The sequence below is a fragment of the Mobula birostris genome, chromosome 8, assembly GCF_030028105.1.
Source record: "Mobula birostris isolate sMobBir1 chromosome 8, sMobBir1.hap1, whole genome shotgun sequence".
In the NCBI taxonomy this organism is placed as follows: Eukaryota; Metazoa; Chordata; class Chondrichthyes; order Myliobatiformes; family Myliobatidae; genus Mobula; species Mobula birostris.
This window is the reverse complement of record NC_092377.1, coordinates 57,858,109-57,873,946: the sequence shown is the minus strand read 5'-3', so window position 1 is coordinate 57,873,946 and position 15,838 is coordinate 57,858,109. Positions and strand designations below refer to the sequence as shown.

General features: G+C 35.7%; 1 protein-coding gene across 14 annotated transcripts in view; it reads left to right on the top strand.

Annotated features, from left to right (window-relative positions):
• Positions 1 to 11,629, top strand: part of LOC140201331 (girdin-like) — a 279,872-nt gene extending 268,243 nt beyond the window's left edge. For 4 of the 14 annotated variants that reach the window (XM_072265249.1, XM_072265248.1, XM_072265246.1 and 1 more), the window contains 3 exons: positions 2,754 to 3,222; positions 8,733 to 8,797; positions 10,333 to 10,464. In XM_072265249.1, coding sequence (XP_072121350.1) covers positions 2,754 to 3,222; positions 8,733 to 8,797; positions 10,333 to 10,380 — 582 coding nt within the window. In that variant the 3' untranslated portion in view covers positions 10,381 to 10,464. Of the gene's footprint in view, positions 1 to 2,753; positions 6,963 to 8,732; positions 8,836 to 10,332 lie in introns of those variants that run through there. The other 10 variants (XM_072265244.1, XM_072265243.1, XM_072265253.1 and 7 more) reach the window with 8 other exon arrangements.
• Positions 11,630 to 15,838: the final 4,209 nt, after the last annotated feature.

The following is a 15,838-nucleotide window of genomic DNA, read 5'->3' as shown; positions in this document are numbered from 1 at the left end:
ATGCCATCAGGTTGGAAGCTACCCAAGCAGAATATAAAGTATTGCTCCTCCACCCTGAGGGTGGCTTCATTTTGGCACAAGAGGAGAGATGTCGGAATGGGAATCGGAATTCAAATGTTTGGCCACTGGGAAGTTCCACTTTTGGCGGATGAAGTGGATGTGTCAACAAAGCGGTCCCCCAATTTTTGAAGGGTCTTACCAATGTAAAGGAGGCCGCATTGGGAGCACTGGACACAATAGGTGACCCCAGCAGATTCTCAGGTGAAGTGTTGCCTCAATCAGGAGGACTGCATAGGTCCCTGAATGGAGGTGAGGGCAGAGGTGAATGGGCAGGTGTAGCAGTTAAGCTGCTTGCAGGGTTAATTGCCGGGAGAGAGATTAGTGGGTGGGGATGAATGGACAAGGGAATTGTGGAGGGAGCTATCCCTATAGAAAACGGGGGTCGGGGAATAAATATATGTTTACTAGAGGTGGCGGAAGTTGTGAAGGATGATGTATTAGAAGTTAGAGACAAAGTTGATGAAATTGACAAGCTCAGCATGGGTGCATGAAGTAGCACCAATAGGTGTGTGGGGATAAGGAGGAATGGCACTGCTCGTGTGAACCAAGATCTGAATGGTCTGTGTAGTAATATGCAAGTTAACTCTAAATTTGCAGCAGCAGTTGCCCTTGATCATCTCCACGTATCACCTCCCAACCTCTTTCACTATTTCCACTGTTCTCTCCTCCATCTGCCTGTCACCCCTCCTTCACCTGAATCCCCTTATTGTTTGCCAGCTCCTGTTCCACTCATTCTTCTCACCTTGCTATGTTCTGGCTATCTCCCGTCTACTCTTGCAGTTGAGATGAAGAGCCTTGCCCCATAAGATCAACTGTCTATTTCCCTCCACAGATGCTGCTTCACCCACTGAGTTGTTCCAGCACTTTATATTTAGCTTTAAAAATTCCAGCTGATTGACTGAGCATCCATAGCCATTTTGATGTCACTTCAGATTTCAAGCACTTTGATTTGTATTCAGACAATGCTTTTCTTGATTTACATCTATAAAGCAAAGCTCTTGTTTTGGATTCCCCTAACCAGAAATAATAATGTATTTTTCTGCCCAATGCCTGATATGAAATCCCTTTATCATTTTAAACAACTATTGAATCTATTCACAGCCTTCCATACTCAAGAGAATACAAGCCAATTTTATCAAACTTGTTCTTATAATTTAGTACTAAATAAAATTGTTTAAATAGTCATGTTCTTTTGAAGCAAATAGATCGTCCTTGGCAACCCCAAAGCAAAATACTATAGGTGCTGGAAATCTGAATTAAGAACAAAAAATGCTAAAAGTATTCAGCTGGTTAGGAATGATCTGTAGAAAAAGAAACAGGAAATGTTTCAGAACATTGTTACACTGTATTACTGTTGCAAAACAACAAATTTCATAACATATTAGTGATATTAAGTCTGATTCTGAGAAAGATGAACTTTCATTGGGCCATAGGCTTGAAATATTAGTATTTTCTCTCTTCATATTCATCTGATCTGCTAAATATATTTAGCACTTTCTATCTTTATATCTTTACGTGAGCTTCTGTAATTATATTATCAAACTGTAACTTTTATAATGTTACAAAACTTAGCAACTTTTTTTATTCTTGGTCTTTATCCTTCTTAATCGTTATGTTCAGAATGCTCAGTTTAGTCAGTTACTGAATTTTTTATAAAACCTTTCATTCATACGATCAATAGCTCACCTTGTCAAAGTCAAACTAGTTTGTGTACAATTATCTGGAGGAAAGTTATTGTTTGCTTATTGATTATTATAGTTACTTCCTGCCATTCAATGTTAATACTGGCACTAATTATAATGGCGGTGGGTATGCTGGAAGGAAGAAAAGCACATTGTATGAACTTCACTGGGGCAGCTGTCATTGGAAAAGTTCTATTTTAACTTCATCAGTCCACAGGACTTGTTTCCAAAGTGCATCAGGCTTGTTTAGATGTTCCTTTGAACCTTTTGAGTAGAACTTTTTGGCTGCTATGAGCAAAGGTATGTTTGGAGAAAAAAGGGTGCAGAATTTCATGAAAAGAACCCCTCTCCAACTGTTAAGCACAGGGGTGGATCGATCATGCTTTGGGCTTGTGTTGCAGCCAGTGGCACAGGGAACATTTATTGGTAGAGGGAAGAATGAATTCAATTAGATACCAGCAAATTGTGGAAGCAAACATCACATGGTCTGTACAAAACCCGAAGATGAAAAGAGGATGGCTTCTACAACAGGATAATGATCCTAAACACACCTCAAAATCCACAATGGACTACCTCAAGAGGCGCAAGCTGAAGGTTCTGCCATGGCCCTCACAGTTCCCTGACCTAAACATCATCGAGAATCTGTGGATAGACCTCAAAAAAGCACTGCATGCAAGACAGCCCAAGAATCTTACAGAACTAGAAGCCTTTTGCAAGGAAAAATGGGTGAAAATCCCCCACACAAGAATTGAAAGGCTCTTAGCTGGCTACAAAAAGCATTTACAAGCTGTGATACTTGCCAAAGAGGATGTTACTAAGTACTGCCATGCAGAGTCCCCAAACTTTTGCATGCCACTGTATGTGTTGAAATAACTTGGGTTCCCACATTTGCACCATATTTGAAAAATGTGTTGAATGTAGTTACAGAAAGATTTTCTGTAATTGAAGAGATAATCATAGTAGCATGTGATTATATTTAATAACATTCAGTTATTCTAACTTTCTGTGCAGATACAATCTGAAGGTTGCGAGAATGTTTCCACAAGCACCACAGATCTGCCAGAACTAATTGGAACTGAGAAGTTGAATCACAATCTTACCAATAATAGTGCTACTGTCAAATCACCTAGAGGAGGAGAGAGCAACTCTTTCAGTAGCAAGTTACACAAGCCTGGGCAGTATGTAAAGCCAAATCCTCGAAATCCAGACCATATATGTATTACAAGCATCTCAGAAGATATGACATTTTTAAACCAAGGAAAGACTTTGTCTACTTGCAGATTACCAACTGTGCCACACCGATCATCCCAAATAGACTACAACACTTCTACTCTACCCCGTGCAAGTCATGTGATTTCTACAGCAGAAGGTTCAAGTCGAAGAACAAGCATCCATGAATTCATGTCAAGAGATAGTAGAGCACCTGTGTCGATAGATCCATCTCCAGGGAAAGTGCTAACAAGCACTCAGACATTACCCAGTGAGTACCAAGTAAATTATTGCCACCAAGCTCATTTTCCTCACCATGTTGCTTACCATATTCAAAAAGAATCTAATGTGCAGAAATCACGATTAATCCAACCATATGGCAAAAGTCAGTCACTAGATCATGACTTAAATCTTGTAAACACCAAAAGGATCTCTTGTGCTTCTTCAAATAGTGTGAAAGAACAAATCACTTCAAAATCAGCTTCATCTCTTGGGTTAGGTATTATATCTGGAACTATAACAGGGGAATCTAACCAAAATGAAATGGTTTCCTTTACTAGTGTTCACCTTTCTTCATCCAGTTTATCCAACAATCCTATCAGTATGCTGCCTCAAAAACCCAAAGCACACCCAACTGATACCGCTTTGGTGTCACCGATTAAAACAGAACAGCCCCCAGAGGAAAATCAAGGTATTATTCTTTCAAAATCCACTGATGAACTGTTTAAATTTGAGAATCAGGAGAGCAGTAGATTAAATTCTCTTCTTATCAGTGATATATCCCCCTCTAGTGAAGAAATTCTGAATGTTTCTGTTTCCCCCTCAGTAATGTCAGAAGACAAACAGACCGTATGGTATGAATATGGATGTGTTTAACTGACATTATTAAGGGACAGCTAGGTAATTACCAGTGAGCTCCTAGGCAAACTAACATTTACTGTGTAATATTAGTTGGAAATGGAATAAAATGTGAGGCATTTTGTTAAATAGAGATCCAATTAGTCCTTTTCTTGTCATGTATTTATCTCTTCATTTGATATTCAGGTATTGATAAACTAGACCTCAGATTTTTGTCCAAAATTGTGTCCATTCATTTCATTTATAGGATAGCTGTTGAAACTTTAGCACATAATCATACTTCCATTAACAATTTAATTTATATTTTGAACCATTAGGACTTGATGATCCTTTTTAATCACAATCTACTTTAAAAGCATCAATTTTTTGAAGGAAGTTTGTCCAACTTCTGAACACAAGATCAAAGTAGAATAATGATTACAGTTGGTGTTAAGCATTTTCTTAATTATTTCTTAGATGTATAAAAAATCCAAAGTTCAAATTTAAATGCATTTTGATAAAGAAGAGTTGTTGCAGATGGAGAAACAGGGTGTTTTAAAGTTCATTTGGCTCTACAGAACTTCAAAAATTTCTCTACTACCAAGAATTTTATATTCTATGTTATTTTTCTAACTTGTCTTTAAAAAAAAGTGGCCATTAAGTGAAGCTATATTTGATGATTTTAGAAATCAAAATACACAAATGCCCCATGCTACATGATTCCCCTCGTGATAAATTATTAATTTCGACTGGGCTGCCATTGGGCAGTAAAGAGTGAAACTTTGATTTTTTTTACAAGGAGTATAACAATTGGGCCGATGGAAAAGGGAGAGCTTGCTTTTGCTGGAGAATTACAGAAACCCCAGAGGAGCAGACAGAAGAGAATTGAGTAAACTTCTAAACATGTAACATGGAAGCAGAAAGCCAACCAGTTTTTTTTTTTGTATTCCTTAAAATATTAAATTTCATACACTGTGTTTAAATCAAGTATAATGGCCAGCAATGAAACTGAAACTTTACTTCATATTATTATACAACCTATTATAAAATACTTCCTGTAGAAAATAAAACTGCAAGGTGCAATGGACTAAATAGCAGCTAACATTTGTAAGATGGTAAATTGTCAGTGATAACCATATTCCATGAATATAAGTAATTAGATTTCTAACTTTTTGTGAACACTTCCAAATACTTGTGTTCCCTAACTTTCCTGTACAGTGGAAGTAAAACTTTTTAAATTTGAAAATAACCTTCGCAGCAGAAATTTTATTGTTCACTTTAATTGAGAAAATGTTTTGTGCTTACTAATATTTTTAAAAATTGGTATTTTCTTGCGTATTTTGATTTTTGAAAATACGGCATCTTCCAAAAATATTTTGTTTTGTATTTGCAATCCAGGAAAATCAAGAGTAGGCCATATAATACTTCAAGCCTGATGTGTCTCAACCTTTTAGCCACTTGCTCAATTCCTATATCCTCTTGTTATATGTATGAAATCTATTGACAATACTGAACACCTTAGCATTCATGGACATCTGAGATAGCAAAACTCCAAATATCAAGATATTTCTCCCTATCTCTATCCTAAATGACTATAAAGCACGTTATAAGAAAACCATGTAGCAGAAATGTGGTAAACATATTCACATGGCTATTAAGTTGCTCCATATCTCAGCTTTCGGATTTTTGGGAGAGACGGGAAACATGGTACAATTGTTAAATGAATTTTTATCATTCTAATGGCATTGAAAACTTGTTTGTAAAAAGCCATCCTGAAATTACATGAGTTTGTTTGGTGTGATTTCACAAACTACCACAAATTTCAGAAGGTTTGATTGTTAGAAGGAAATGGAGTGAACGTTTTGTTTTGTACTTGATGCTGGTTTGGATGTTCAGTAACTTCAAATCTATCCCAACATTATTCACCTCAGCAACCATACACTTAAAAACTAGAAATAAAGTGCAAGTTGCAATTGTTCACAGTGGTTATTTGCCAAATTGCTTATCGTTGTTTCATTTTGGTTTCACAGTTTGAATCTCATTATTAAATATAGGCAAGCTTTTCACAAAACTGGATATTATGACTTTTATACTGAGCAATTATCAAGTTGATATCATTTCCTTTTATGTTTAGAACCCGCTCTGTTCAAAGAACATTCAAAGTAATTACAACCTTGCATCTATGTCTGAAGATTGTGGTCATAATTTTTTTTGAATGTCTTTGATTTCATTCAATTAGCCTTGTAATGGGCAAGCTGATGGGCATTCAAAATGTCAAAATATATGAAAGAACAATTAAGATGGTAACGTAGGATATAAAAGTATGTGGCATTAACTAATGATTACTTGGTTTATGGTAAAATATACTGTGCAATTTAAAATTTGTTAAACTATTAAATGTTGGAGAAATGAGAGCCAATAGCAAATTCATACCAATCTGTCAGCTGATGCATTAAAATCAGCAAGTTAAATTTATTGCAGTGTATTGTTATAAAACAATGAATATGAAAACAGTAAATTTATTTTCAATACTAATGTTATGTTGTAATTACTAAAAGAACTTAAAATTTCCTCAAAAGAATATTGCAAAATAGATATGTTAAAATAATGAAACAGTGTCCTTAGCATAATGAGCTGTATAGAATATACTATTGAAAAGATTAATTTCTAAATTAATTTAAAGAGTTAAAGTATAGTTACTTTAATATTTAACGATATTGTCAGTGATCAACATCTGGAATGCATGTTTGTTTCAATGAGGCAACCAATTTAATATATGAGTCATATCACAGGCTGTCATAGTTTTTGTTAAAAAAAATAACTATTAAATGTTCATTGAAATATTGCAGTTAAAATAAGTTTGTCAAAAAATCGGTAACTGGATTTAGTTATGAGGAAACCTGTTTTCTTTCTGTTTCAAATGTTACAGCACAACAGAGACAGTTTGATTAATCTAAAATGAAAATCTTGTCCTGTTTAACCAATATTTAAATTTCAAGTATTGCACCCATCAGAGAGCTGCTGCTTTTTTGATAACAGCTGGTTCTAAAAGATTATAGCTTTTGTCTCTTTGTTTCAGTAAACTTGATACTGAAGTTATGTATTTGTGTAGAAAGAAACAAAGATTAGCTTTGGAGGCTGCATATGATCTGTGTATTGTAATGTTGATATAATAAAAGGTTAATCTTGCTTGTATAAACAAATGAAGTTGTAATGTTGTGCATGTTCCCCTGTCCTCATTCCCTCTCCCCACATGGCTGATTCATTTTTCAGTGTGTAATCATTTACTGACTATTTTAATCTTGCATCAAATAATCTAGTACACATTAACAGATTACAGAAACAGATATGTGAAAATTTTGCTTTTGCATGTTTTTGCAACTATAAGTAATGAAGATTATCCATTTACATTTATTTCCTTGTGTAGTGCTGAGTCCTGACTGTATTCTCCTTCATTAGTATCATTCATGTTGTCTTTCCGTTCCATGTCAACAGCAAGCACAATATAATTACAGCATAGTTTGGTTTACCTGCCATTCACAGTACATTGCAGGTCCAACCATACAAGGTATTGGATGTTGCATCTTGATATTTTTTCCTGAAAGGTTCCTTGGGTAGTTTTAGAAGTGGAACTTGAATGTAGGCACTTCAAACTAATTGCTCAGGTTCTAATGAATTACTGAGCCTTAAAGTGTGGTAATATTTTTTGTAATAGTACATAATACCTTTTAATAGAATCATCCATGGTTTAAAATGAACAACTTAAGTATAAAAGTTGCAAAGAGATTAAAACTCAAATATTTTGATTTGCAGTGTCTTATAAATACTATGATGGTTTACAGTAACATAAGATATAACGGTGTTTGTGAGAAGCTGGACCTATTTGTTAAAAGTAAATAGATTCCATTAGTTCACAGTTTAGCAGAAAATACTTACCAAGATCTTTCTGGACCTGGGGGCCTGTGTCACAAGGAGAGGTTGCATAGACCTCAACATAGGAGATTGAGGGATGACCTGATACAGGTATATAAGATCACTAGGATGGAAGCGTATAGAATTTTTCCTATTGAGGGGGTTGTTAAAAACAAGAGGGTTAGGATCAGAAGCAAATGGTTTAAAGGAGACATCAGGATAGCTTCTTCATACAAAGGGTGGTATATATTTGGCTGTGCTGCCACAGGTAGTGGTTAAGCTGGGTACATCAGCTATATTTAAAAACCATGTAGATAAGTACATGAAATGGAGGGAATTAGCAGTCTATGGGCTAAAGGGCTTGTTTCTATGCTGTATGACTAAGTGAACTGGCATTTTACATTCCTAATTTAGGTGCAGTAATAATTTGTTTCAACCAATTAACAATATATTTATTTAAATCAGTCTCTTTGGAAACTGCTTACTTTATTTCAAATTACTTGAAGTATAACTTCATGTGTCCCTTGAGTTTGGTAGTAATATCAGACAACGTAGCATGCTTTTAATTATTTCCTAAATTTAAAGGTCCCTATTTTTATTGACTTTCTGTCCAATTAAAATGTTTCTTTGGCAATTACATTTGTTTAAATATAATGAACATAATTATAAAATTTTGACTCCTTTATTTCATTTCATTAATTTTTGAATCATTTTGTCAGGCAATGTTTTACAGTGAGATTTTATATCAGAACCTCAGCTATTTTTCTGTGGGATGATAAAATTGTATTGAAAGTTGAACTTGATTCTGAATCACAATCTAGTCTTGATATTGACAGAAAGCAGAATGGGTTTCCCTTCTGTTCTATTTGAGCCATGATACCTGATGCATGATTGACATTGATGTAAAGCAAACTGCTTCATACTAAGGTTAACATACTATAAAAAGCACTTGTTAAATTAAAAATCTACAGGTATTTTAAGATATTTGGTGAGTAACTGCTCAATATGAAATGCTTTGATTATTTTCTGCAGATATGGGATCTGTGCAAGAACTCAGAAGTGCACAAGGCAAAACTGGGGAGCAACAGAGCTCCCAGGTATAAATTCCCATCATCTGGTGATGTAGGATGTAGTGGTGAGTTTCCTGCCCAGAGTCTAATGGGAGGATTATCAGTTTACAAGCTAACATCACTATAGTGCTCCTTATTGCAGATGTATTCTGCTATGGCTGGCTTAATAGATTTAAAATATGCATGATTATTCTATTAAATTGGCTTTATATAAACACTTAATGGTTATGCAATATTAATTCATTTCTCATTCTGCATGCCTGGGCAGGGAACTACAGGTATTATTCAATAAGAGTAAATACTTAAACTATTTTTATATTACATCTATGCAAAGCACTACTGCTTGTGATAACAGCTTATTAATTCAAGTTCTCACAATAATCCCTGTCACTTTTAAATTATGAATATTTTCAAAATTCTCACTCATGAAAATGCTCAACAAATTTTTTTAAGTATTTATAAAGGTTTTTTTTTCTGAATTGTCAGTTTATCTTAACTGTTAGGTAGTGTAAATGTCCCTGGATCTATTCTGTTCTTGGCATCTTTCAAAGTTCTCTGTTCTTCTTGAACCATGAAGAAATATTTGTGCATTGCTATTGTCTAGATCAAACTTTTTTATTAATATTGTCCTTGCATGTAGTTTTCTAATGCAGAAAACTAAGTATAATTTTAAAACAAATGACATTTAAAAATTCAGTTCTTTTTTCAAAACAGAAATGTTTACAAGACACGCTAGTCATTGATAAACAATCAATTTACAACTTTCTTCTAGCCTGTCATTCTTTTCTCACCGTTAAGAGCTGTGCATATCAAGTGAGTTCTTGCAGTCTGTCCAGTATGTTTGCCCTCTTGTTCCATCACTTTTTCTTATTTGTATTCATTCATGGAAATTCCACTCAGATAAGCTAGAAAGCAAGTTAAATGCAATTTAATTTTTACCTTGGGCATTACTAAAGCCCCCATAATTTCCAGTCCACCAGCAAAAGTTAGTGGTTGCAAGTTTTCAGGTATTTTGAGGATTGGGTAAGTGATTTTTCTTTTAGTGTTAGTCTTTTGATGTTCCTTGAGAGTCACAAATTTATCTGTCCTACAAGAATTCTTCAGGCTTCCTGCTTCTGGTTTCCCTCACCTATTCGTGAACTTGCCAATTCCTCCCAGTTACCATCCCAATATACTTGCACTAGTTTTGCTTTTTGTTTTCCATGCACTTTAAGCACATTCAGTCAGGATAAGAAAATAAAAATGAGACATGGAGGTTAAACGTTTGACAGTGTATTTACCACCTTAGCTCTCCCCTTTGATTTCCACCCAAAGATAAAGAGATTTTCCTGTAATGTTACCAATATATCAACTTTCACCTTTCCCAGGAAGTAACAAGTGGCAAAAGATCTTTAAGCGTTATCACAGAGTATTAGCCCTTTGCTAACCATTTTTCCATCTGCTGGTAACTATTTTCATGCATGATCACATTTATACATTGAGCACTATCTCTGTTTTTAAACCAGCGTTATTTAAAATCTTTCTAAATTTCTTCATCTTCTTTCCTCTGACCAACAAAACAGAAAGAAAAGTGTCCTTCAAATTCTCATTTTGAAACCTGTAGCTCCTAAGCACCAAGATTCTCTGCATAAAGAAATATCACTAAAACATTACATGATGAATCTTATTCAAGGAACTCCCTTTGTTTGACTGCAATGAGACGTTGACTCTTGAATCTGTGAGCACAATTGTACTCTAATATTGTTACAAAAGTATTTCAAGAGATGTAAAATTTTGTGACATTTCACGGATTTTTCACAAGAGACCATTTACAAAGAAAATGTGGTCTAGGTTTCATTAAATTTTGAAGTCTTTTCAACTAAATCACAGTATTTTGTTTCAGTTATAATTTAATATTAAAGTTTCAAAACAGTATGTTTTAGTTTAATTATTTGCAATGCTGCCTTCTTATCAGGCTATACTAATTTTAGCATAAATCGGATATGCAAATAAATTAGTGTATGGTACTTTGCACTGACTATTTCTGAGTTATCACATACCATTCATTGTATTCCATCAGCAATATGATAGCAACATAATACCATGACATTTCTTTGTGTCATGTAATCAAGCCTAACAGTGTAAAAGGCAAGGGACTGAATTGAAATCTTGTATGTTTACCTCTCATTGCTCTATATGTGCAAACTTCGTATTTTGTAACAGCCTTTTTAAGTTAATGATAAGACCTTTTGGAAAGTGAATGCATTTTTAAACTGCTGGCCAGGATACTGTGTTATACTGATTTTTTTGCTGATAACATCTGGTTCATTGCATATGTGCTGTATAGTCTCTTACAGTTCTGTTTATTTGAAAGTGGCTGGCCTTTTTTATTTCTCATAACTTTTTATATTCCTAAAGTTTTAGAGAATTTTGTTACTCCACTAAATTTTGTGCACATTCTCTGAAAAATAACCATGTATAAATTGAATGAAGAACTACGGCAAGAAAATGTTTGCAAAAGTTGTGATTAATATTTGTTATTATAATTAGATTTTAATGAAAAAGTAATCTGTTCATATATTTTGGCTGTTAAGTTAAAATAACATTTACAATTTGAAATCAGTTGGCAAATCTACATGCACTGATTTTAGTTTCTTTCAAGTGTTTAGTGTTTAGTAATTTTAACAAGTTACTTTTGTACAAAATGTACACTAGTGAGAGTATCTTAAAATGTCTATCTAGCAGAAGATTTGAATATAACAGTATTTATGTATGTCATTTTCATCTTGTTTACACTACTCAATTAAATTACCATTTATAGATAATAATGTCATCTTTTTTTTAATCTTGTAGCATGCTTATGTATTAGATTAAAGATACTGGGAGAGTGTCATTGCTTTTTTTGATGTCCAGATTAAATTTTAATCTGAAAGAGCCTCTAAAGTATTCATAAATTGGGTTTATTTGTGTATGATTAACAAAACGAATACTAAAAATACTTTCTTACTTCTTCTAAAATGTGTTATCAAGTACAAGTAACTGACATTACGTAATTACAAATTCATCATGACCATCGTACACATATAAGAATAAATGTTCTGATACAGCAATTACTGAAGATTAGAATAAACCTTTCACATCATTTAAAATTTTCAGATCATTCAAGCTCAAGTGCATGATTAACTTCTACAGTGCCTTCTATGTCATATCTCAAAGCACTGCACATTTATGCAATTACTTTAAAGTCAGTGATTTATTTAAATAAATTCAACCGCCATGCATAAAAGATCTGATAAACTTGAATGATATTTGTTGAAGTAGTTATTCAGCTGCACATAAATGGTGGGATAATAAATATTGATCATGTTTTATATAATTTTCATCCAAAGAATAACATTTTAAAGAATAGTTACTTCTCTCTACATTTTGCTAAGATATCAGGTTTCATGGTAATTAAATTATAGAGTGATATTCAAACCCACATCCTTAAATGAGAATTTGCATTAGAAAAGGGATTTCAAACTTTTTTGCTGGAAGAAAGGAATGTTCAAAGTAATTACTTTGTTGTCAATAACAAGTGTCGTTACTGGTTGGTATTCATAATGCTAATTTTGAAGATTGTAAGAATTAGCCAGAAGCTAAGCAAATATTTTTATTTGCATTACAATGTCCCTGAAATAAGTTCACACAAATAATAAAACACTCACTTTAGAGCGTAGGTCTAAAAGAAGAAGCAGTTGCTTACTTTATAATCAGTGCATTAACATGGTTTTCTTCTGCCTAGTACACAACAATGGACATCCAAATATTTAAGAATGAAAGCTGAGATTCAGTAAAGACTGTTTATCTGGCTGTGCACTGAATTGGCATTCAATGCAGTGTCAAACCACTGTATGGAATTTCACAACCACTTCCTAACATCAGTTTAAGTTTTGACTAATTTTGCTAATAAAATAATCAGAAACAGGTGGGATTTGGCGTCATGTTCTTTGCAAAAGAATTTAAGAATTTCAGAGCTCAAAAAGGTAACAGACATTTCCTTTAAAAAAACAGCATAGACAACAAACTTCAAGGGTTGCAAGAATGATAATTTTGAGACAAATGAAATTATGAACTACCAGAAAATTTGAAATCAGTACACAACTGAATCACTGACAAAGATTGTTACAAATTAGGTGAGCTAAAATATGTTTAATTTGTAATGTACCTATAGTATCATATTCAATTTAAAGGAGTGTACTGCTCAAGGCTATGTGCAAAATTCTGTCTCAAACAAATTATAAGTTTCCTTAAAGTTCTTTAACTTTGAGTTTTAACTGGTTACCTCAAGATCTGCTTCACAATTCATGCAAAATTTTGAAGCTTCCAGCAATGGAATTAGAAATTGTCTTCGTGCAATATTAATAATTTGCTGTTCCATCTTTCATCAATTAATTTACTTCGGTGCAAAATTCGATTTAGTGGTTTGCATTTTGCAGTTCCAAGTTATTATCTGATTCTTGCTTTTATATAAGTGAGGCTATTAGCATGAATGCAATTACTGAAAGTTTGCAGATTTGGCACTAACGTTGCTACTTTAAAGCTCAATGATTTAGTTAACATTCCTTAACCTCGCACAGCTACATGGAATAGTACAGCACAGTACAGGCCCTTCGGCCCACAATGTTGTGCCAACCCTCAAACCCTGCCTCCCATATAAGCCCCCACCTTAAATTCCTCCATATATCTGTCTAGTAGTCTCTCAAACTTCACTAATGTATCTGCCTCCACCACTGACTCAGGCAGTGCATTCCACGCCCAACCACTTTCTGAGTGAAAAACCTTCCTCTAATATCCCCCTTGAATTTCCCACCCCTTACCTTAAAGCCATGTCCTCTTGTATTGAGCAGTGGTGCCCTGGGGAAGAGGCGCTGGCTATCCACTATCTATTCCTCTTATTATCTTGTACACCTCTATCATGTCTCCTCTCATCCTCCTCCTCTCCAAAGAGTAAAGCCCCAGCTCCCTTAATCTCTGATCATAATGCATACTCTCTAAACCAGGCAGCATCCTGGTAAATCTCCTCTGTAGCCTTTCCAATGCTTCCACATCCTTCCTTTAGTGAGGCAACCAGAACTGGACACAGTACTCCAAGTGTGGCCTAACCAGAGTTTTATAGAGCTGCATCATTACATCGCGACTCTTAAACTCTATCCCTCGACTTATGAAAGCTAACACCCCATAAGCTTTCTTAACTACCCTATCCACCTGTTAGGCAACTTTCAGGGATCTGTGGATATGTACCCCCAGATCCCTCTGCTCCTCCACACTACCAAGTATCCTGCCTTGGTGTTTGTCCTTCCAAAATGTACCATCTCACTCTTCTCCAGGTTGAACTCCATCTACCGCTTCTCAGCCCACTTCTGCATCCTATTAATGTTTCTTTGCAATCTTTGACAATCCTCTACACTATCTTCAACACCACCCACCTTTGTGTCATCTGCAAACTTGCCAACCCACCCTTCTACCCCCACATCCAGGTCGTTAATAAAAATCACGAAAAGTAGAGGTCCCAGAACAGATCCTTGTGGGACACCACTAGTCACAATCCTCCAATCTGAATGTACTCCCTCCACCATGATCCTCTGCCTTCTGCAGGCATGCCAATTCTGAATCCACCTGGCCAAACTTCCCTGGATCCCATGCCTTCTGACTTTCTGAATAAGCCTACCATGTGGAACCTTGTCAAATGCCTTAGTAAAATCCACATAGACCACATCCACTGCACTATCCTCATCTATATGCCAGGTCACCTCCTCAAAGAACTCTATCAGGCTTGTTAGACACGATCTGCCCTTCACAAAGCCATGCTGATTGTCCCTGATCAGACCATGATTCTCTAAATGCCCAGAGATCCTATCTCTAAGAATCTTTTCCAACAGCTTTCTCACTACAGACATAAGGCTCACTGGTCTATAATTACCCAGACTATCCCTACTACCTTTTTTGAACAAGGGGACAACATTTGCCTCCCTCCAATCCTCCGGTACCATTCCCGTGGACAACGAGGACATAAAGACCCTAGCCAGAGGCTCAGCAATCTCTTCCCTCGCCTTGTGGAGCAGCCTGGGGAATATTCTGTCAGGCCCCGGGGACTTATCCATCCTAATGTATTTTAACAACTCCAATACCTCCTCTCCCTTAATATCAACATGCTCCAGAACATCAACCTCACTCATATTGTCCTCAACGTCATCAAGTTCCCTCTCATTGGTGAATACCAAAGAGAAGTATTCATTGAGGACCTCGCTCACTTCCACAGCCTCCAGGCACATCTTCCCACCTTTATCTCTAATTGATCCTACCTTCACTCCTGTCATCCTTTTTTTCTTCACATAATTGAAGAATGCCTTGGGGTTTTCCTTTACCCTACTTGCCAAGGCCTTCTCATGCCCCCTTCTTGCTCTTCTCAGCCCCTTCTTAAGCTCCTTTCTTGCTTCCCTGTATTCCTCAATAGACCCATCTGATCCTTGCTTCCTAAACCTCATGTATGCTGCCTTCTTCCACCTGACTAGATTTTCCACCTCACTTGTCACCCATGGTTCCTTCACCCTACCATTCTTTATCTTCCTTACTGGAACAAATTTATCCCTGACATCCTGCAAGAGATCTCTAAACATCGACCACATGTCCATAGTACATTTCCCTGCAAAAACATAATCCCAATTCACACCCGCAAGTTCTAGCCTTATAGCCTCATAATTTGCCTTTCCCCAATTAAAAATTTTCCTGTCCTCTCTGATTCTGTCCTTTTCTATGATAATGCTGAAGGCCAGGGAGCAGTGGTCACTGTCCCCCAGATGCTCACCCACTGAGAGATCTGTGACCTGACCCGGTTCATTACCTAGTACTAGATCTAGTATGGCATTCCCCCTAGTCAGCCTGTCCACATACTGTGGCAGGAATCCATCCTGGACACAGTTAACAAACTCTGCCCCATCTAAACCCTTGGAACTAATCAGGTGCCAATCAATATTAAGGAAGTTAAAGTCACCCATGATAACAACCCTGTTATTTTTGTACCTTTCCAAAATCTGCCTCCCAATCTGC